This window comes from Papio anubis, chromosome 4 (genome assembly GCF_008728515.1).
Source record: "Papio anubis isolate 15944 chromosome 4, Panubis1.0, whole genome shotgun sequence".
NCBI lineage: Eukaryota > Metazoa > Chordata > Mammalia > Primates > Cercopithecidae > Papio > Papio anubis.
Genome location: NC_044979.1, coordinates 103433086 through 103458156, shown reverse-complemented (window position 1 = coordinate 103458156; position 25071 = coordinate 103433086). Strand labels below are relative to the sequence as shown.

Sequence of the window (25071 nt, the reverse complement as noted above, 5' to 3'; positions counted from 1 at the left end):
TTACAATAATATAATACTAGTCTGCACATATATTTTAAAATAAAATTAATAATATTAATGATTAAAAAACATTAGCAGTTTTCTATATTCATGGAACCATGCTAACAAATTATTTATGTTCTATTATTTAATTTACTCTTTATAAAAATGTTTGACAAGTACCATCATAAACCATTTTACAAAAGACTGTGGCTCAGAGATGCTAAGTAATTTGCCCAAGGCCACTTTGATTGTAAGTGGAAGAACCACAATTTAACTGCTATCTGCCAGAATCCAGAGCTCATGCCTTTAACCAACTGTGGTTAAGACTCAAAATAACTCTGCAAATGAAAAAGTATCCCTATTTTACAGTTAAAAAATAGAGGTTCAGAGAAGGTAAATAACATGTGCAAAGCCATCAATCCAACTAGAGAGTTGAAAATAGTGACCAGGAAAGTCTCATGAGAGCTCAGTTTTAAGTAAAAATGAAAATTCCTTTAAGTAGTAATAACTCATTTGAAAAAAAGCAGTCTGACTTTTCCTGGCACAATGATGTCTACTTAGACAATAATCACAGAATTTTACATTGTAACAAGAAGGGTTTGCATTTGGTTTAGATGCACAATCATGATAGCTCTCATGCACATATTTATTGAACCCCAACAATGGGCTAGGCCCTGTCAAAATACAAATCAAGGAGTTAGGTAACGAAAACAATAACAGTAACAAAGAATAGTTGTGTTTGAGCCAAAAAAGAGTTAAAGACGTGGCTAGATTGTAAGTTTTACATTTTAACAGGAAAATAATTATAGAATATTAAGGAGAAAACATTGATACAAGAATTTTCCATGCTATTTTCTGCCTCTTATGAAATATAACCCTTAGGAAATATAATACGAAATTTTTATACTAGATATATAAATATGATGCCAAAGGCCAGGTATGAACAACCACTCTGCCTAGTTGCCTGGAATAGATGGTGACGCATTATGCACACATACTCAAGGTAGCCACATCTTCATTCACTTGGAACGCATGGAAAAATTTTCTCAATTAACAGGATTTATTATGATGGAAACTTGCATGGTTATATAACTTGGCTGCTGTTGTTATAAAAGGTCATAAGGAGAGATTTATAGTAGAAATTTGTATAGAAACTGTCAGACAGGATCAGGAAGTCATTGTGTCCACTGTGTGAGTCCTGCCAATTTTCTGCAACCCTCGCCTGTTGCATTCTTTCTCTTACTTTTATAATGGCACTGAGAAAGACAGTTGTGACTTAAGTATCCTCAAATATAGGAAGTTCCACGAATGAAGGAGAATTTTCCAGTAATGTCATGCCATTATTTTAAAGTGGCTACTACACATGAAAGCTTAAGAACTGCATGGGAAGGAAAGGTATGTTTACTTATGGTGCTAACTCCTGGTTGGCTGGGGGTACAATTAGCATGAGCAATGTTTTCTAGTTAAGGTACAAGATCTCTTATCGCAATTAACAGTGCACTCCTAAATTATTACATGTATGTGTCTGAACGTTATCAGTGATAGATATAAAAGAGGTGTCCCTATACGAAAGTACAAATCATTCCTGGAACTCGACAGTTATTTCTTTTTCTTAAGTGTTTGATTTCTTGCCACTAATGCCTTTACAGATTCAGAAGTATTAATGAGATAGAGCCTTTGATTGGACTGGGGGAAAGGAGGTTGGGGAAAGACCACCCTTGTTTCCAGTGGCAAGAATCCAAAAAACTTAGCTTAAGAAACTGTTGTAAGATTCAGCTCCCTTCAAGTTCGACCAAAGATCTCCACATTTGGGCCACCCGCTGGTTCCAGTGTAAGCGAACACAATTGGTAAAGCTTGGTGCCCTGTCAAGCTCCTCCAAGGACAGCAACCCATAATCTAAGAAAATATAAAGCCCCATCCAAGTTTCGACTAAGTGAATTGCCAAAATCCACAACCTTTCCTTGCTTCCGAGGTCTGGGCAGTGATAAATATTTTCAGCTTAATAATGTGCTGAATGATTACCATATTTTAATCTAAATGCTTTAAGAAGGTTCTACATTTAAGTTCTAGTTCTAAATTTCTACAATGACAGGACTAAAAATCTTAACCAAAACCACATCCTTAATACTCTGTTTTCCAGGACTATCAATTTGTTACAACTCTAACTTTGTGGCATCTTCATTTAATATTTTCTTGCTGTAAATACATCCACTTAAAGTTATGGCAGAGAGATGGCTGGAAATTCTTTTCAAACACACACATAATCATAGGTAGAAGAAAGATATTAGCATCCCCGTGCTTCTCCAATATCAATTCACAGTATATTATATATGATGCTACTTGATTGGTCTATTATGAATGGTGATGACACAATTCCTTTAGCAGATTTAAAATGTTAACTTTATTTCCAACGAAAAAAGCCTGAATCATGCTACACATTTAAATAATGGTGCGAGTACCTCATAATAATTATTTATATTATATACATATTGCTATAAATGCAATGATCAGTTTTATATTTGCAAGTAACAGTAAAGGTTTTCTATTCACTACTCAAGGCTGGGGAAAAATCTACAAATGCCAAGTGTTTATTTTACATTTCTGTAAGCTACTTACAAGTTATCAACAGTGACAGGTGAGATTAAATGAATCATATTGTTTGCACATTACAGTCTAAAATCTGGTACAATACCTTTACTGTGACAGAAGGGACAAGGTCAGTTCCCACCTCAACATCAGTCGCTTGCTGTAAACACAGAATTGAGAAGGCAAGAAAGAATGATTTCAATATTACACAGCAGTGAGTGAACACAAAGGATGCAATGTATATTTCCTGCTATCAAAATAGGGAACTATAAAGGATGTATTACTCTAAAGACAGACTAAAAGAGACAATCTGGCTTTTTTGATGCCTTCGTCCAGAAAGTCATAAGCTAATATTTAAAAACTCATCCCCTAAAAGGGAAAGAAAAGGTCACATATTTTATCAAACCACTCGATTCCCAAATTTACTTAAATATTGAAAGTATTAATTCTATTAACTTGTTATTTACATTGCATAGAAGAAGACCTCCCTTTATGTCCCAGAAAAATATTATGCCATTCTTTCAGGTCCCTGTATTTTCACCCTGCGTAAGGTATGTATCATTCTGATTAATAACATGTATCTAAGACATGCAACTAATGATATATGAGTGGCCTTATACCGATAAAATAAAAGTGGGCCATGCACAGTGGCTCATGCCTGTAATCCTAGCACTTTGGGAGGCTGAAGTGGGTGGATCACTTGAGGTCAGGATTTCAAGACCAGCCTGGCCAACATGATGAAACCCCGTCTCTACTAAAAGTACAAAAATTAGCTTGGCATGGTGGCACGCACCTGTAATCCCAGCTACTCGGGAGGGTGAGACAGGAGAATCGCTTGAACCCAGGAGGCAGAGGTTGCAGTGAGCCAAGATCGTGCCACTTCACTCCAGCCTGGGCACAGAGCGAGGGGGAAGGGGAGGGGGAAGGGGAGGGGGAAGGGGAGGGGAGGGAAGGGGACCTTTTTTTTTAACCAGTGCATATCATAAACTAATTCAACAGGCATTCTTTGAGCATCAGCTTGCGTTACCTGCTCCCTCCTCTTAAATAATACATAGTATAATACATAAAACACTTCCCTTATCACTTATAACTAATTTTTTAAAGCGATACATTGGTAGGGGAAAATGCTCTATGATAGAATAATACTAAAGGGTATTAGTATTTTTCTAACAATAAACATATTTTCTAATAATATCCATATGAATTCTTGGGACCAATAAAAATTATGTCTCTATCCAACCAATGAATATGATCCATTGTACTTTTTTACTTGAAGTATTTTTAACTAGGAAAAACTAAGCCACTTCCAAGCAATGGGGATCCTATGATGTAATGGGCATGGGTAGAATTCAAAATTGAGAGATCCATGTTCTACTTATGGCTCCACAGGAAACCATATTTAAACTATGATCCAGCTTCTCAATCAGGAAGACAGGATACCAGTGCTTATCTCCTCTAAGAAAGACTCCATTCTAATATAAAGTATATTTTTTTTTTGAGATGTGTGTTTTCATAATAACGATTCAAAGTAAACTATTAATCTAGGCTTTGTGCTCTAATAATATCTAAAATCCAGGAAATATTTTACATTTAGCTATCCACAGATCTAGAAAAGAAATCAACATCTCCTGTTTCCTGCTCATTTCAATCCATGACTAAACACCTAGACACTTCAAGGACAGCAGTCCTTTGGGAACATAAAACTATAGCAAGAAAGAAATGGCTATAAGAAGACGTCATGGCACCAAAGCCACATAAATTATAGGGCTAATGTTTTCCAATGAGATGAATATGATACTCTCAAGAAATCTCTTAAGAAAGAAAAAATAGTAACACAGGGAAAATGAAGCTGGAAAGAGACACCTACTTAACAGGAAATAGCATTCAGGGTTACCAATAGGGAAATATACATTATAACATAGTGCTACTACATAAGGCATTTTCCTACAAAGACTAAAAGTTCCTAAAAAACCGAAAGGGAATTCCTCATTCCAAACAGCCTATGTTGAAGAGAACCTATAAAAACTTATATAAGTTGCCCAAAGGAAAAAAAAAAAAAAAGTCATTTCCACAGCAAGAAAATACGTGTATATTTGTCAGCTAACTAAGCAGAAATGTTCCACTTAGACTACACCCTTCAGGTAGAATGAAAAATGGTGTGTGCTGAATGGCCAATGTTTAAAACAGTGCCTCTACTATGTGACTCAGCTGAGTGAATGTTTCTTTCATATATAGTCCTACTTTTTTGTGTACCCAATTTACTATACTATCCAATGTTAATGCGATTTTTATCACAAATTGGATTGGTTGTTTATACTAAAATTAATCTTTTGACACTCATGATATGTTTTAAAGTATGCTCTGATACCTAAATAATGAAGACACTTTCCAAGCAGAATTATATGATATAAACTCCAAATACGGTAAAATGAGTGAATTCAACCACTTTCCTAAATTGATCATCTGTTGGTAGAAACACAGATAAACGGCAGTCAGTGAGACATAATCAATCACATCCTAACAAGTGCTTATAGAAAACTAAGTGAGGAGATGAAGTAATATAATCAAGAATAGTCCTCCTTTCATCCTTTCTGTTTCTGTTGTATTAATTCACTCATTCATAGAGCAAATGTATATTGAGCACTCATTATTTGGCAAGCACTAAGGATACAGTAGTGAACAAGACAACTCATGGACATAGATGGTTGTGATGATGATAATGATTATGATGATGTTGATGATTATTATAACATTGAAAGAAGTAAAATGTAATTCAACAAAGTAGATTCTATTATTTATTCCCATTTTGCAGATGAGAAAATTGAGACTAAGAAAATTAAGTACCTTGTCTTGTGTCACACAGATAGAAATAGGGGGAAAAGTAAGTATTGGACCCACTGTATACTCTTAAGCTACCCCACCACCACCACCACCATAATGTATTGAAGACTAGAAATCATCAAACCTTGAGCTAGGCCACTCACAAACCTTATCTCATTGAATCTCCAACAAAAATCTGGTAGTAGGGTCAGTATTATTCAGCTACATTAGTATTATGTCAATGCTATGGTACTATGAAAGTTTGAAAAAAAAATTTTTTAAGTAGGATTCAGACTAGGGCAAGAAGCCCTTCTACTGCTCTCTCTTCCCCCACAACTCCACTTCTTTTTAAAACAGAAATCCTGCCCAAATCCCTACTGATGTTTTTATCTAGAAAGTAACAAGGCCTACAATTTGTTATCCTCCCTGAAGTGTCTACTTGGAGGACCAAACTTTAAACCAACGCATTTTGGTCCTAATTCATCAGAGTTTACCACTATTATAAACCCCTTTAAAATCTGCAAGTACACCTACAGAAACTGAATCAAAGTTAGGAGAAACCACGACAGAAACGTTCAAGTCATCTTCTCTCTCAGTCATGGGCCAAACACCTGTGATTTAAAAAAAGAAAAAGTATTTAATCATAAAGTAAAACCTTCTGTATATAGTTTTTCTTTAAAGGTGTGTCTATACCACATATAAAAAACAACCCCATAAACATACTCACGAGTTGAAAAAACTAATGCATTACAGTATTAGAAGCTTGATGCTAATTCTTTCCCTCTAAAATATGGTAAACAATATTGTCTTTTTCTGAAGATATTAGCTAAGACGTGAGCCATTGACTGACCAGCATTAGGAATTTCAATGCCCTCTCTTTAACTACAAGTGGAAGCCCAAATCAGTACAGCCCTTTTGAAGGTAAGTTGGCTAGAACTATCAAAGTGTAAAATGTACATATCCTGTGACTTAATTCTACTCCCAAGAATGTATCTAATAACCATAACCATGCCCAAGGAGGTCTCTAATGTTAGTAGTTATTTTTTCAGAAATGAAAACAACCTAAATATCTATATATCTATTAACAGGCTAATTGTTAAATAAATCATGGTATATCTGTACTATGCAGTGTCCCAAAGTCATAAATAAGAGTGTTGTCCATCTTTACATGCTGATATTTTAAAAACTCCAAAATATGTCTACTAATTTTTAAAAAGCAAGATGCAGTACAATGTGTCTAAAATGCACATATTTGTGTCAAAGCAATTACATAAACATGAATATTTTCTAGAAGAATACACAAAAACTCTTGATAAGGATTGCCTTTAAGGAGTGGAACTAGGATCTTGGGTTGAACAAAGATTCACCTTTCATTATTTATCCTTCTAGTACTGAATTATTTTTACCATATATATGTTATTTTCATAATTTTAACATGTTATATTGCATAATGAGATACTTATTCATAGTATCAACAAAGATCTTAAACAAAAAAAATTTTTTAATTACATATGTATTTTTATATATATATATATACACAATATATATCTCAAACTATTGGCTGCCTACTTAACATGCATTCCTCCCTCCTCCCTCTGTGTATTGGAGCCCTAATTTTGTTGAGCTATTCACCTTCATCTCAGAGAAAGTCACCCCTCCCAGGCTCCAGGGTCAAATCCAATCATGGTGATTTCCTTCCACTGACCATTTGTTGTTTTAGGCATGAACATGGGACTTAATCCTGGCAGATGGAAGGTAAGGGAAGTTGGGAGTGGAGAGAGCTGGCACATGTTTCTGGGAAAGCTATTCCTCCCTAATAAGAGGAGAGACTCGGGAGAAATAGCCTGATGATTCTTCCCTAGAAATCATATCTGCACATAACACCTAGAATTGCTGAGATCACCCTGTGACCCTGAGAGGAAACATCCCCCACACTCCGAGGATGGCTGACTGAAAATACGAATCAGCTGTCTCACAAAAAAAGGAACTGCCCACAACTGCTATCGGGCATTCCCACCAAACTGCACAATTTGGAATGGGAATTTCCATAACTTAATGAGAGTACAAATGGCTATTCATTGGCCATCCCAATAACCATTCTTCAATTCTTTTTTACTTAAAGCCCAACTTTATGCTAAGCAACAAAGTACTCAGCTAAGTCATGTAATTTCCCAGCCAGTTTTGCAGCTTGGAGTGGCCGGTGAGATATAAGTAGGAGCTATTCAGGGTGTGGCTTCCAAGAAAGCTCCTTAAGGGGGCTGACTCAGCAACAGATGTGAGGGCAGGAGTTCCAAAAGCCATGCTGGACCAATATATGACCCCAAGATAGAAGGAATCAAGAGTCCCTGATGACTGTGGAACTGCCAAGCCAACCCTGGACTGCCCATCACTGGGCTTCTTTTGCAAGAGAAAGAAAGAAACCTCTATCTTACTTGGGTATCTAGTGACATGCAGCCAGACAGAATCCTAAATGAACAATGTCACAAAATACAAATGATGCTACTATTCAGTGGTATCATCAGCTTAGTTATCCCGGACATTTCAAATGGGGTGCAGACTTTCGTTTATATCCCCACGTCTTACTGCTATCTGTCCCTTTCTGAAGACACAGCTGTATGGACACCTATCTCAATGTTGCACCCAGTCCTTCATACTCACACCAGGCAGACAACATGATCAACTATCTAAATCATAAATAAAATTCTGTCTTTGAAAGTTCCTACCAGTAGATGTTGTTGACTACCAGTAACAAAAATACTAGGCAGGATTCACATTAATGAGTTGAGTATGAAAAGCTTCAGAATCCATGAGCCATACAGAAATTATTACTATGATTTCATGCTTACAACATACATTCCTCTTATAACTTATACACATAAAATCAGCTTCAAAAACACTTTTATTACAGTAGATAATATACACCATGTGTACAACAAACTGTACTCTTTAAACTGGCTTTAAATTTTGCTGCAACTCTTCCTTTGAAAACACTTTTAAAAGCTTTAAATACTGAACATAACCCACAAGACTATGAACATTTTTTGTAAGTTAAAGCCTCCATACTAAAATAAGTGACATTAAAATGAATAATGGGGTCATCAAAAAGTTCAGTGTTTTAACTTCTCATAATAAAGAGAAGCTAAAACTGTAATAAAACAATTTTGTGCTTTTATATAATTACAGGTATTTTAATAAACAAATATACCATGGTTTTATAAGGGTACAAGATACTAATTTTTTTTCCATATCTAGAAATAAAATGTTCTAAATACCTCTCAGTTTAAAAAGTTTCCCTTTGTTTCTTTCCCAGAAATAAAACTAAATGATGGTGGCGTAGAAGGAGCAAGGAACTTCAAACATTAATTAAAAATCAAGGTTATGTAAATCATGCACTTTGCACCTAAGTCTGTGGGTGTATCCCTAACTTAATTAGCAGTTATTTTAAGATATACTGAAGGATCAAGGTAATGACAAGTAAAAGAGCCTAAACTTTCTCACCCAAAGTCATCACTATAACCACCAAGAAATAACTTTTAGCTGTAAGGGATTTTCTGAGAAATTTCATATTCAATTAATGTTAATCAAAATATTATTGGCACATTACTGTGGAAAAGGCAAAATCTCAGGACAAAACTTGAAATGAAAGCCATATTATTTAATGAACTCTGGAAATTTCATGTTTCATGCCTATGTCACTCTTTCCCAACTATATTTTTAAATAACAAAACAAGACTTATAATTCTATTAATCCCAAAATTGCTAGTAACAAAAATTGAAAAAAAAATTGTATACTGCAGTATGACACATTCAGTTTTAACCACTCTCTATTTGACATGGCAGTGCTGACAACAAATAGGTTTTTAAGTAATTGTAGGTACTTGAAAGACCTGAACTTCACTGGTTTACTCTCAAAACTTTCTAAAAGAATGTGTGAAACCAAAGCATAATAACTTTATTTTAATATTTGTATTTTTAAAATATATTATCTCAATTCACCAGAGGAATACAATGTTGGTAACATAGACTCAAAAGTACATAAATCTAGTAAAATGATTGGATCAGGATTAAGATTGGCTCTGTTGTTTTGGTTGGCTTTTGATGCTCTGCTTCTTTTATTATTCCTACTTGTTTTAACATTTCTTTTATGTGAAAATAGTCCATATTTTTTCTCATTAAAAAAATACTTTTACCTGACCCTGAAAAGGGAACTTGAAGTAATGCTTTTCACATGTCCAACTCAAACTGCAGGATTGGTGTTTTGTTTCTCCTTTTAATTTACAAAAAAATTATACCCTTGTGAGTCCCAAAGTAAGATAATATTGAGTTATTCAAAACTCAGGAACTGAAAATATCATCAGCCTCTGAGTCATTAGAAATCAGCATACTGCAAGCTACACACCATTTGGATGGTTAATTAACTACAAACATAAATTATGTCACTAAGCTGCAAATGACTACATTTTTAGTAACAAATGGTAGCTCAAGTGCTTTGCTTTCTTTTAAAAGAAGAACTAAAGTTGTTTCAGGAATATCAGAGTTAATAAATGACCACTCTAAACTTTAATGCTCTTCTCAAGGCCTAAAGCCACCATCCAAAGAAGTACTTCTCCCTTTCTTAGCATGTAAAGAAAAAAACTAGATAGTGCTGTCCATGAAACATTAACAACAAAAGCATTTTCTTAATTAAAATATGTTTTCAGAAGCTATAACATACAAAGCAAACATAAAGACCTTGTGTGCTAAAGAGCAATACTGTTTTTACAAATATGACTTTAATTAAGCCTAGAGGAGAAAATTAATAAATATACATAATAACATCTACCTACAAGATAATGTGAATTTCACAATGAATACTAAAATAATAAAAAGCTGCAAACGAGATACCTTGTGATTTGTTAACATCTTTGATGATTTTCTGAAGTTCTTTCATTTCTACATCAAGTTCATCATAGTTTAGTTCTCGAGATTCAACATTTGGAGCTTGGAACAGAGAAGGATCTGTCCCCAGGTATGAACACTGCAAGTGACCATCATCACTCAGAGTGACTATCACTCCCTTTAAATCACTACAATAAGGAAGAGAAAATGAGACATAATTTTAAATTTCAGTAGAGTTAGTCTTGACCAACTACATTTTTACTCAATTCAGCATCAACACACCATTAAGAAAATAACTATATATCTATTTCTAAAGTTTTACTTCAAAGACTCAATTCAAATGTTTCAAACATGATTTGTATTTACAGAACTACTCCCAATGTTAAGGTCCACTAAGGCAGGGGAAAAAGCCTAATTATTATAATAGCTACCACTTTTGGGGACCTAACTACAAAGCAAATCCTGCTCTAAGAGCATTTTAAGTACTGTTTTTAATCCGAATTCCAGCTACCACTTGGCATATCCGTAATAAGCATATGAATAACACTTGGGGAGGTACAATGGACCAAGAGATGGAGCTGGGCTGCTGGCTGGATGAAGACTAGGAATGAGGCACAGGAGTGAAGACAGGACAATCCAGGGGACAGAATAGTAAACAAAGTTGATATGGGAAGCCATCAGAGGTCTTGCAAAAAAAATGTGGCCCCTGGTCTTTCCTCATCCTTTTCCCTCTCTACCCTTAGGATTCACGTTTGCCCTCTTTCCCAGGTATTCCCATCACAGCTTCCTTCACATGCTCTCCTACTCAAGTGGCTCTCTGGTTTGTACTCTCTTTCTCTTCACTTTTAGCTAGAAGCAGCCAATTGTCCCATTTACTAGCTCTTTCTCTATCACTGTTTTTATTCTCATTATCTTTTTTCCTCCCCATTCTTTTACTCTTCCTTCTCTCTTAGTCTCCCTGAGGTCTATTTTACTCTGGAAACTAGCCATAATATACAAATTATGGATAATTTTAGCACACCATTTTTTTAAATTTGTAAGTTTTTGTGAACATGTCATAAAAAGAAGCTGAGATGAATACTGTATTTGCTTCCTCCCTAAGTTTGCCAGAAAAACAAAAAAATTCAACATCGTCATAAAAGCTCTTTTGAGTTGATACATAATGGATTTGTTTGACTCACTTTTGTTTGTTAGGTTTTCTAAAGAAACTTTTGATTTTTTTAAAGTATTTTCTACTCTGTTCTAAAGGTTAGATATTAATCAAAAATAATAAATTGGCACAGTGGCACATGCCTGTACTCCCAGCTACTTGATGAGGCAAAGAATTGCTTAAGCCCAGGAGTTTGAATCCAGCTTGGCAATATAACAAGGCCTTGTCTCTAAAAGTAAACAAAAATAGAAAAATTATGAGAGAAAGACTTTAAAATGTTGCTATTCATCTGAAAAAAAGGACATAAAGTATATAACAGATAAGGCATGTTAGAGTCTAGGCTTATTCAGAATGAACAAAAATGTTTAAAACTTCCCAACAGTGGATCATGGCAGGTAGTCATTTCATTAATCTAAAAGCTTAACTGGGTTGGGAGTAGATACAACCATTGCTCAGTTCTGCCCATAAGATGGCTACCAGCATCTACTTCACCACCTGCCTAAAACACAACATTCCAATACACATCGTCTCCAGGACTCAGGTATAGTCAGTGACATGCAACCCTGTCGTGTGGCTTGAGAGGAATAAAAAAATAGATTGTTGTCACTGGTTCAACAGCTAAAGAACTAGACTAGGACTCAGGAGACTTGAGCTCTAGCTCTGATGCTGCCCCTATAGAGCTCAGCCAATTTGGGAAAGTTTTTCTAAATATTCTTTATCTGTAAAATGAGAAGGTAAGACTAGATAATCTTCAAAAACTTTAAGTTTTATGGTTGCTTCTGTCATCTACCCCTCAGAAAACAAATACTGCAAAAATGGAATGATCTTCCTAAAGTATGAAAAGCAACCCCAGAGAAAGTTTTGAACCTTTCTTTGCAGGTAACTGAAGCCACCTAGTGGCCATGGAAATCCCAACTTTCAGCTCTGACAAGCCCATTTCCAGAGAGCAAACCTTCCCTTCACTCTGAGTTGTGACTGTGATCTATTCCCCCTTCTAGCCAGCCCCACCAAGGCCTACGAACCCAATGAGTCCTCAGGAAACTCTAGGGTGCTAAAGCACAGACCTCTGCAGGGGCTTCTCAGAGAATGTGAGATTCATCAGTTCTTTGAATTCAAACAGGCATTTCCATTTCATCTTCATCCTTTGAACAGTCCATCACACAGAAAAGCTAGCATTACCTAACACAAGTATTTATCCCTAACTAAATTGATTTGGTCTTTGAGGTGAAAAGTTTATTACTAAATCAGTTTTATTCCACCAGTTTAGACAGCAAATAGCAACAATTTAGATACAAGGCATTTATCTAAAAAATTATCTGAATCTATGAAGTTTCTGAGTTCAGATAGGAAGAGTTTGGATAATAGAGAATACATATATTTCTTCAGACTCTCTAAAAACATTTTTACTGGTATTTCATGTGTACAAATGGTAAAGAGAGTAGCCAGGGTCTTCCCTCACCAAAAGAACAAATTTCACCAGAATGTCTTGATAGCTAAGGTAATTACAGAACTTAAGCAATTTACTTTTTATAAAATCAATGGGAAAAGACATTATAGGCTGGGGATGGTGGCTCACGCCTGTAATCCCAGCATTTTGGAAAGCCGAGGCAGGTGGATCACTTGAGGTCAGAAGTTCAAGATCAGCCTGGCCAACATGGTGAAACATCATCTCCACTAAAAATACAAAAATTAGCCAGGTGTGGTGGCAGGCACATGTAATCCCAGCTACTCGGGAGACTGAGGCAGGAGAATCACTTAAACCCAGGAGGCAGAGGTTGCAGTGAGCCGAGACCATTGCACTCCAGTCTGGGCAACACAACAAGACTCGGTCTCAAAAAAAAAAAAAAAAAAAAAAGACATTATAGCTTATTTGTTTCTTTTTATGGCTGAGTAGCACTCCCTGATGATTAGTAATGTTGAGCACTTTTTAATGTGTTTGTTGGTTGTTGCATATCTTCTTTTGAGAATTGTCTATTCATGTCATTTGCAAAGATATGAAACCAACCTAAGTGCCCATCAACCAATGAGTGGATAAAGCAAATGTGGTGAATACACACCATGGAATACAACTCAGCCATAAAAAAGAATGAAATAATGTCTCTTGCAGCAACTTGGATGGAGTGGGAGGCCATTATTCTAAGTGAAGTTACTTAGAAATAGACAACCAAATATGGTATGTTCTCACTTATAAGTGAGCGCTAAGCTATGAAGATGCAAAAGCATAAGAATGATGACATGGACTTTGGGGACTGGCAGGAGGGGATGGTTGGGAGGGGGTAAGGGATAAAAGGCTATATATTGGGTACAGTATATACTGCTCAGCTGACAGGTGCACCAAAATCCCAGAAATCACCACTAAAGAACTTATCCATGTAACCAAAAACCACCTGTACTCTAAAAACTATTCTTTTTAGATGAGATTCCTAGAGCAGTCAGATTTGAAGAGACCCAAAGGTGAATGGTGGTTTCCAGGTGCTGGGGGAGGGTGTTGAGAGATACAGAGGTTTACTTAGTAAAGATGAAAAAGTTCTGGAGATGGATAGTGGTGATGATTGCACAGCAATATGAATGTACCTAATGTCACAGAACTGTACATTTTTAAATGTTTAAAATGGTAAATTTTATGTTATATATATTTTACCACGATTTAAAAAAACACATAGCACCAAAAAAAGGGTGAATGAATAAATTTCAAAAATCTGTATTAAGAATGATAATATAGTATGTAATTTGTTTAGGGACATTAAAGCCTTCAATCTTGTATTTCTTTATCATTTTCTTTTTGTTGTCGTTGTTGTTGTTATTGTTGTTGTTGTTTTGAGATGGAACCTCACTCTGTTGCCCAGGCTGGAGTGCAGTGGCGTGATCTCGGCTCACTGCAACCTCCACCTCCCAGGTTCAAGTGATTCTCCTGCCCCAGCCTCCCCAGTAGCTGGGATTACAGGCGCCCGCCATCACACCTGGCTAATTTTTGTATTTTTAGTAGAGACAGGGTTTCGCCATTTTGGCCAGGCTGGTCTCAAACTCCTGACCTCATGATCCACCTGCCTCGGCCTCCCAAAGTGCTGGGACTACAGGCGTGAACCCCGCAACCGGCCTCTTGTTTTTAGTTTTTCAAAAAAATTCAATAGTTTTTGGGGTACAGGTGGTTTTTGGTTATGGTTTCAGGTTTTAGATTTAAGTCTTTGATCCATCTTGAGTTGATTTTTGTGTAAGGTGAGAGATGAAGATCCAGTTTTATTCTTCTACATGTGGCTTGCCAGTTTTCCCAGCCCCATTTATCGAATAGGGTGTCTTTTACTCAATTTATGTTTTGTATGCTTTGCCAAAGATCAGTTCGCTCTAAGTTTGGCTTTATTTCTGGGTTCTCTATCCTGTTCCATTGGTCTATGTGCCCGTTTTTGTGCCACTATCATGCTGTTTGGGTAACTACAGCCTTGTAGTACAATTTGAAGTTGGGTAATGTTATGCCTCCAGATTTGTTCTTTTTGCCTAGTATTGCTTTGGCTATGCGAGCTCTTTTATGGTTCCATAAGAATTTCAGGATTGTTTTTTCTAGTTATGCAAAGAATGATAACAGCATTTTGATGGGAATTGCATTGAATCTGTAGATAGCTTTGGGCATTATGGTCATTTTCACAATATAGATTCTTCCTATCCTTGAGCTTGGGATTTGTTTCCATTTGTTTGTGTCATCTATGGTTTCTTCCAGCAGTGTTTTGCAGTTTTCCTTATAGAGCTCTTTCACCTCATTGGTTAAGTATATTTCTAAGTTTTTTTGTTGGTGGTGGTTTTTTGTGGGGTGTGTGTGTGTGTGTGTTTGCAGTTGTTGTAAAAGGGACTGAGTTCTTCATTTGATTTTCAGTTTTGTTGTTGTTAGTGTATAGCAGTGCTACTGATCTGTGTAAATTGATTTTGTATCCTGAGACTTTACTGAATTTGACCTAAGAGCTTTTTGGATGAGTGTTTAGAGGTTTCTAGGCATAAGATCATGCTATCAGCGAATAGTGACAATTTGACTTCCTCTTTTCCAATCTGGATGCCCTTTATTTCTTCCTCTTGTCTGATTGTTCTGGCTAGGATTTCCAGCACCATGTTGAATAAAAGTTGTGGAAGTGGACATCCTTGCCTTGTTCCGGTTCTCAAGGGAAATGCTTTCAACTTTCCCCCATTCAGCACGATGCTGGCTGTGGGTTTGTCATATATGGCTTTTATTACTTTGAGGTAAGTCTCTTCTATGCCTATTTTGTTGAGAGTTTTTATCATAAAGCCATGTTGGATTTTATCAAATGCTTTTTCTGCATCTATTGAAATAATCACATGGTTTTCATTTTTAATTCTGTTTAAGTGATATATCACATTTATTGATTTATATATGTTAAACCATTCCTGCATCCCTGGGATGAAACCGACTTGATCATAATGTACTATCTTTTTGATGTGCTGTTAGATTCGGTTAGCTAGTATTTTGTTGAGGATTTTTGAAATTGACGGAAATTTTAACAATATTGTTCATGTGGGTTAATGAGTAAGGTTTCATGAATGACAGAATGTTATGCTGAAAGGAACCATCAATTAAATCCAATACTGTGTACCCTACTGCTTCTGTCTTAAAAGCAGAGTTAACATTGACAAAATCAAGGTCTCTGAATTATTATTGGTCTGTGAAGTGCATCAGCTAAACTAAGTCACTAGAATAATGTACTTTATGAAGAATCAAGGTCAAAGATATTACATTCCTAGGACATTTGGTTATTTTGCAATTTCAGCAACGGGGCATGAAATTAAACAACAGAATTTTGCTCAGGAATCTGTAAATAATGATTTTATCACTCAGTAAATAGATTCCTTCCTTAACAAATACATTAAAGCAAAATTCCAGATAGATTTTTAAAGTTCAGTTTAAACATATGAAACTACAAAAATATTTATCTCCCTTTGAGATGGTAAGAAAACTTTTGCTGTAAGAATGCAACGGAGGAAGCTACAAATGAAAGGATCTCTAAATTAAACTACATTAAAATTTTGAACTTGTTATAGGCTTAAGAATACAACATAATAAAACAAAGGACAAACTCAGAAAACATTGGCAACCAATATAAAATACAACATTTTAAGTTAAACCATGTGAAGTTCCTGATAATCAACTGGTTTTGACCTATAAAAACAATTTTATAGACCAGGCACAGAGGCTTACGCCTGTAATCCTAGCATTTTGGGAGGTCGAGGTGGGCAGATTGCCTGAGCTCAGGAGTTCAAGGCCTGCCTAGGCAACACGGTGAAATCCCATCTCTACTAAAATACAAAAAAATTAGCCAGGTGTGGTGGCGTGCTTCTGTAGTCCCAGCTACTTGGGAGGCTGAGGCAGGAGAATTACTCGAACCAAGGAGGCGGAGGTTGCAGTTAGCCGAGATCATGCCACTGCACTCCAGCCCAGGTGACAGAGCGAGACTCCGTCTCCAAAAAAAACACAATTTCATATGTTAAATCTAATATGTAAAGAATTCTTACAAATCAATGAAAATAATATTATACCCAACAGAAAAAGGTTAAAGACCATCTACAGACAATTCACATATAACATTAATACAGTCAATAAATAAATGGAAAATTTTTCAAAATCAAAAAATGTATATTTTAAAACTATTTTTAAAAACGTATATTTGATTAACACCTCAAACTAGCAAAAAAATTGCATTTAATAATGTGTCCAGCTGTTATAAAAGACACATAGAGACAGAAACTCTCATACACTTTTGATACCAATGTAAATTTTTTAGAATCCTTTTAGAGAACATTTTAGAAAAATATATCAAAAACCATAAAAATACTATTGTCTTTTATGCAGTAATCTACTTTCACGGTTATTTTAAAAATTTAGAAACAACCCAAATGATAAGGGGGGAATATTTTTTAATTGTGGTGTATCTATAATAGAATGTTTAGAAACCATGAAAAATCATGTCTTATGAAATACCTGTTATCAGAAAAAATAATAAATGTAAAAGCAAAATATAATACTGCATGTACATTTTATTCTGTTTATAAATATATATGTATAAAACACAAATTAGGAAAAATACCTAAATATTAATAGAATAGTGACTATCTCTAACTAGTGAAATGATGAGTTATTTTCATTTTGTCTTATAGTTACAAAATAAGATTAGGGCCAGGCACAGTGGCTCATGCCTATAATCCCAGTACTGTGGGAGGCCAAGGCGGGTGGATCACCTGAGGCCAGAAGTTCGAGACCAGTCTGGCCAACATGGTGAAACCCCATCTCTACGAAAAATACAAAAATTTGCTGGGAGTGATGACGTGCACCTATAATCCCAGCTCTGCGGGAGGCTAAGGCAGGAGAATCACTTGAACCTGGGAGGCAAAGGTTGCAGTGAGCTGAGATCGAGCCACTGCACTGCAGCCTGGGCAACAAGAGTGAAACTCCATCTTTAAATAAATAAATAATAGAAGGAAAACCTTATTTTTTTTAAGAAAAAAAAAGTTCTATTTTCCATCCCCAGAGACTAATTTTGAATCACTAACTTAAAAATTAAATATTTGTGGGATTAAAAACATTTAACTAGTTTTATTTTTCCAACAAAGCCAATCTATAAAATGTGTAACATGAAATTATTTGAAATATAGCTCAATAGATAGAAAATAAATGGTTTCTTTCATGTCCTAATGCACTAAAACAAATGAATACTAGTTTTAAAAACAAAAGAATATGCATTGGACCTCATGTTCTCTTGTTTGGCCTCATTTTATGCAAAATAGGAACATTTTAGGTTATCACATTCTCAAAGTCTGGTTTTTACTACTATATGTAGATACCAAGGAAATCTTAAAACTCTCAATAGTATTTATTGCACCCCAAATTGTATTCTACCTCAGTAAGGAGCATATGATTGAAAGGCATTTCCCTTCAAGTGCAGTCAGCCACACTCAGTTCACACAGCTCTTCCTCAGTCCCAAAGTACTAGACATGGGCACTTGAACATATTGTAATCAATCCACCATCAATCATTTAAGACATTTTTATTGAGCATCTGCTATACAAGAGAAGCTATAAAGGCAAAGAAGACATGATGCTTGTTGTATAAAAAACATTGGTCTAATTGGAAGGACTTCAAACTTACTTTAAATAAAAGTAATTGCAACCCAATGTGGTAGACAGAGCACAGTAGGAAGAGAGTACAATGGCCCTGCATGAGAGAGCAGAGTAAGGCTTCACAGGGCAGAGGATGCAAAAGCTGGATCTTGATCTACAAGTAGATCCTCACAGATGAAAAACAATGGACGAAATAAAGGCAGAGGACTCCAGCCTTGGTGACCTCATTCAGTCTTAATGACTTTAAATACTTTCTTCATGCCAGCTCCCACCTCTATTTCTCCAGCCAGACATGTACATCCAGCCCCCTACTTGACAGCTACACTTAGAAGGCCAACAGACATCTAAAGCTCAACATAGCTACCCCTGAGTTCCTGATTTGGCCCCACCTTTCCAATTCAAAGCTACCCTCCTGCGTCTTTCATATTTCTGCTATCGGTAACTCCATTCTTTAAGCTGCTCATCCAGAAAGAACCTTAGAGCCATCCTTGACTCCCCCTCCCTTTTCTTTTTCTTGCAACCACATAAAATTCATCAGCAAATATTGCCAGTCTTACTTTTTAAATATGTCCAGAATCCAGCCACTTCTCACCAAGAACACTACTGCACGCATGAAACAAACATTTCTTTTTTAGTTTCTTCTTTAGAGACAGACTCTCACTCTGTCACTCAGGCTGGAGTGCAGTGGCATAATGGCTCACTGTAACTCAAACTCCAGGGCTCAAGTGACCTGCCTCAGCTTCCCAAGTAGCTGGGACTACATGGTGCATGCCAACATATCAAGCTAATTTTTTTGTTGTTGTTAGAAATAGGGTCTTGCTATGTTGCAGGTCTGGTTGTGAACTCCTGGCCTCAGGTGATCCTCCTGCCTCAACCTCCCAAAGCACTGGGAATATAGGTGTGAACCACCACACCAAGTCTAACAAATACCCTTTAATCTGCCCTGGATAACTGCTATTAACCAGTCTCTCCACTTTTATACATGTGCCTCTACAGTAACTTTCCAACAAAGTAGTAAAAATATTCATGTTACCTTACAACTCTCCAGTGGCTCCTCTGGCACTCATAACGAAAACTCAAGTCCTTACAAGAATCTTCAATGCCCTACATAATGTGTTCCTACACCTCATTTTCATTTTCTATTCTGCCAGAATAAAAAATGAAATTGTCTATCCTAGTGGTAGGAAATTGAGTTCCAGGAAATCTTGCCACTGCAGGTAAAGTGTTCTGTGGTCCCAAATAAACTTGAAAGAAAGTCTAGGCCACAAGAACCACAATTCCTGGGCAAGTCCTAGTGCTTCATTGGGCTCAGTGCCAGTGGACATGGACGGCAAAAGACTTAATAAGACACCAGATTGGGCAGCCAAGGGAGTGCTTGCACCACCTTTCCCTCAACGCCCAGCAAAGTAGTGCACAGCTCTGGAAAAGACCCCTTCCTTCAGCTTGAAGAGAGGAGAGAGGAAAGTAAAGAGTACTTTGTCTTGTAACTTGGATGACAGCTCATCCACAGTAGAATAAGGCACTGAGCAGCGACCTCAGGTACTCATTCAAAGTCCTAGCTCCCAGATGACATTGCTAGACATAACCTGGGCCAGAAGGGAGCCCATTGCCTCGAAGTGAAAGATCCACCCAAGGCAAGATTCATTACCTACTGATTGAAGAGCCCCTGGGCCCTGAATAGTCAACAGTGGTAGCCAGGCAGTACTCGTCATGGGCCTTGAGTGGAATTCAGAGAAGTGCTGGCTTCTGGTTAGCACATTCCCAACTGCAATGGCCATGGGGAAGACTCATTCCGCTTCAGAAAAGGAGAGAGAAGAGTAAAGGGGACTTTGTCTTACAGCTTAGGTACCAGCTGGGCTGCAGTGGAATAGAGCACCAAGGAAGCTCTTCTGGTCCCCAATTCTAATCCTTGGCTCTCGGACAGCAAGCATTTTAGGACTTGCCCTGAGAGGGGAACCCACTGCTTAAGCCTGGCAGCATTCATCACAAGTTGACTGAAGAGCCTGGGGCCTGAGTGAATATCAGCGGTAGCCAGGCAGTACTCACTGCAAGCCTAGGAGGTGGTAGTAATGGAAAGAGACTAATGGGAGGGGAACAGAGGGGAGGGGAAGGGGTGGGGGAGGGGAGTGGAGGGGAGGGAAAAGAGTGGGAAGGACATTGTCTTGTGTCTTGAGTACCAGCTCACTGTACTAAAACAAAGCACCAGGTAGATTCCTAACTTTCTGATTCCAGATCCTGGCTCCCAGAGAGCATCTCTGGACCCACCTAGGGGCATAGGAAATTTATTGCCCGAAAGGGAAGGACACAAGCCTGGCTACCTTTACCACTTGATGATCGTAGAGCCCTAGGGACTTGAGCATATGTAAGTGGTAGACAGGCAGTGGTTATGAGAGGCCTTGGATTAGACCCAGTACATTCTGGCTTCAGCTCTAACCCAGCATACTCCCATTGGTGGTGGCCACAGGATTGCTTGTGTCACTACTCCCTCAGCTCCAGGAAGCACAGCAGAGAGAGAGAGACACTCTATTTGTTGGGGAAAAAGTAAGGGAAGAAAGCAAGAGTCTCTCTCTAGTAATCCAGAGAATTATTCTGGATCTTATCCAAGTCCACCAAGCCACAGTGTTACTGGGCTTCAGGTGTCCCCTAATGCAGATATGGCTGCAGTGACCCAAAATCTACACTGTAACACCCAAGATCCTCTGAATACCTGGAAAGCCTTCAGAAAAAGGGCAGGTACAAACAAACCCAGACTGCAAAGGCTACAATAAATATCTAACCCTTCAATGCCCAGTCACTGATGAACATCCACAAGCACCCAGGCTATCAAGGAAAAAACATGACCTTACCGAATGAACTAAATAAGGCACAAGGATCTAATCCCAGAGAGACAGAGATATGTGACCTTTCAGAGAAATCAGAAGAGCTGTTTTCAGGAAACACAAAGAAATTCAAGATAACACAGAGAAGACATTGAGAATCCTATCAGATAAATTTAACAAAGACATTGAGATAATTTAAAAGAATCAACCAGAAATTCTGGAATTGAAAAATGCAACTGACATAATGAAGAATGCATCAGAGTGCCTCACCAACAGAACTAATCAAGTCGAAGAATTAGTAAGCTTGAAGACAGACTATTTGAAAATATACAGTCAGAGGAGACAAAAGAAAAAATAATTTAAAAACAATAAAGCATACCTACAAAATCTAGAATATAGCCTCAAAAAGGTAAATCTAAGAGATATTAGCCTTAAAGAGGAGGTAGAGACAAAGATAGAGGTAGGAAGTTTACTCAAAGAGATAATAACAGAACTTCACAAACCTAGAGAAAGATACCAATATTCAAGTACAAGGAGGTTACAGAACAGCAAGCAGATTTGACACAGATAAGACTCCTGCAAGATCATTAATAATCAAACACCAAAAGGCAAGGATAAGCAAAGGATCCTAAAAGCAAGAAGAGAAAAGAAACAAATGCCTTACAATGGCGCTCCAGTATGTCTGGCAGCAAACTTCTCAATGGGAACTTTACAAGCCAGGAGAGAGTGTCATGATATATTTAAAGTGGTGAAAGAAAAAAAAGAATTTTTCCTAGAATAGTATATCCAGCAAAAGTATCCATCAAACATGAAGGAGAAATAAAGATTCTCCCAAACAAAAGCTGACAGATTTCATCAACACTAGACCTGCCCTACAAGAAATGCTAAAGGGAGTTCTTCAATCCGAAGAGAAAAAAAAATGTTAACAAGCAATAAGAAATCATCTGAAGGTACAAAACTCACTGGTAATAGCAAGGACACAGAAAAATACGGAATAGTACAACACTGTAATTGTGGTGTGTAAACTACTCTATCTTGAGTAAGAAGACTAAAGATGAACTGAATCAAAAATAAGAGCTACAATGTTTTAATACATAGATAGTACAATAAGATATAAAGAGAAACAATAAAAGTTAAAAAGCAGAGGGACAAAGTTAACTGTAGAGTTTTTATCAGTTTTCTCTTTGTTTCTTTGATTTATTTGCTTGTTTATGAAATCAGAGTTAAGTGTTCATCAGTTTAAAATAATAGGTTATAAGATCATATTTGCAAGCCTCATGGTAAACTCAAATCAAAACACATACAACAGATACACAAAAGATAAAGAGCAAGAAATTAAAACGTACCACCAGAGAAAGATAACTTTCACTAAAAGGAAGACAGGGGTCCAGGCACTGTGGCTCACGCCTGTAATCCCAACACTTTGGGATCCCGAGGCAGGTGGATTACTTGAGGTCAAGAGTTCAAGACCAGCCTGGCCAACATGGTGAAACCCTGTCTCTACCAAAAATACAAAAATTAGCCAGGCATGGTGGCACATGCCTGTAATCTCAGCTGCTCGAGAGGCTGAGGCAGGAGAATTGCTTGAACCCGTGAGGCAGAAGTTGCAGTGAGCTGAGATCACACCACTGCACTCCAGCCTAGGTGACAAAGCAAGACCTCGTCAAAAAAAAAGGAAGACATGAATGAAGAAAAGAAAGAAGAGAAGACCAGAAACCACAGAACAAAATGGCAGGAGTAAGTCCTTACTTATTAATAATGAAAGCTGAACATAAAAGTACTAAACTGTACAATCAAAAGACATACAGTGGCTTAATGAATTTTTTTTAAAAAAAGACCCAGTGATCAACTGCCTACAATAACATGCTTCACATGTAAAGACACAAACAGACTAATAATAAAAAGATGATAAAAGATATTCCATGCCAGTGGAAACCAAAGAAGACAAGGAGTGGCTACACTTATATCAGACAAAATAGATTTCACAACAAAAACTATAAAAAGAAATGAAGGAAGTCATTATATAATGATTAAAAAACTCAATTAACCAGAAGACATAAAAATTGTAAATATATATGCACCCAATACTGGAGCATCCAAATAAATAAAGCAAATATTACTAGAGCAAAAGACACAGATAGAACCCTGTAAAATAACAGCTATAGACTTCAGCACATCACTTTCAATATTGAACAGATCTTTCAGACACAAAATAAACAAAGAAACATCGGATTAACCAGCATTACAAACCAAATAGAGGTAACATATATTTACAGAACATTTCATCTAACGGCTACAGAATACACACTGTTTTCTTCAGCAAATGGATCATTCTCAAAAACAGACAAAATGTTAGGCCACAAAACAAGTCTTAAAACATTCAAAAAACCTGAAATAACATCAAAAATATTCTCTGACCAAAATGGAATAAAACTAGAAATCAATAACGAGAGGTATTTTGGAAACTATGTAAACACATGGAAATTAAACAATACGCTCCTTAATGAACAGTGGATCAATGAAGACGTTAAAAGGAAACTGAAAATTTTCTTGAAATAAATGATAATGGAAACATAATATTCCAAAACCTATGGGATACTTTACCACTAAGTACTAAGAGGGAACTTTACCACTATAAGCATCTACAGTTAAAAAGTAGAAAAACTTCAAATAAACAACCTAATCATGCATCTTAAAGAATCTGAAAAGCAAGAGCAAATCAAATGAATTTTTTAAAAAAAAACTAGTAAAAGAGAAAAGTAGTAAAAGAGAAAAATAATAAACATCACAGCAGAAATAAATGACATTGAAAAAAAGAAAATAATACAAAAATCAATTAAAGAAAAGGTTGTTCTTTGAGAAGATAAACAAAATGAACAAACCTTTAGCCAGACTAAGAAAAAAAGACAGAATGCCCAAATAAGTAAAATCAGAGAGTAAAAGAGAGACAGTACAACTTATATTGCAAAAATTCAAAGGATCATTAGTGGCTACTATGAGCAACTATATGCCAATAAATTGGTAAACCTAGAAGAAATGGACAAATTCCTAGACACATACAAATATACCAAGATTGAACCATGAGGAAATCCAAAACCTAAACAGACCAAAAACAAGTAATGAGATTGATGCCATAATAAAGTTTCCCAGTCAAAAACAAAACAAAAAAAAAAAACAGGCCTGAGACCCAATGATTTCACCGCTGAATTATACCAAATATGTTTTAAAAAACTAATACCAATTCTACTTAAATTATTACAAAAAAAAGAGGGGGAGGGAATACTTCCAAACTCATTCTACAAAACCAGTATTATCCTGAAACCAAAATAAAGCAAAAACATATCAAAAACAGAAAATTATAGGCCAATAAAACCGATGAACATTGATGCAAAGACCCTCAACAAAATACCCGTAAAGCAACTTCAAAACGCATTAAAAAGATCATTCATTAGGACCAAGTGGGATTTATCCCTAGGATGCTGGCATAGTTCAACATATGCAAATCAATCATTGTGGTACATCAAGTCAACACAATGAAGGACAAAAACCATACAATAATTTCAATTGATGATGAAAAAAAGGTATTTGATAAAATTTAACATCCTTTCACGATTAAAAACCCCTAAAAAAAACTGGATATAGAAGGAATACACCTCAACACAACAAAAGCCATATCAGACAGACCCACAGCTAATATCATACTGAATGGGAAAAAATGAAA

General features: G+C 36.5%; 1 protein-coding gene across 12 annotated transcripts in view; it reads right to left on the bottom strand.

Annotated features, from left to right (window-relative positions):
- The window catches only part of BBS9 (Bardet-Biedl syndrome 9), a 583258-nt gene that overhangs the window by 285724 nt on the left and 272463 nt on the right, over window positions 1–25071 (bottom strand). For all 12 annotated transcript variants that reach the window (XR_002520717.2, XM_021935217.2, XM_021935215.2 and 9 more), the window contains 3 exons: window positions 10274–10455; window positions 5924–6000; window positions 2676–2729 (listed from right to left, as the gene is read on the bottom strand). Coding sequence is in view for 11 of the 12 variants with exons in the window: in XM_021935217.2 (XP_021790909.1) it covers window positions 2676–2729; window positions 5924–6000; window positions 10274–10455 (313 nt within the window). In the remaining variant the exon portion in view is untranslated. The remainder of the gene's footprint in view (window positions 1–2675; window positions 2730–5923; window positions 6001–10273; window positions 10456–25071) is intronic.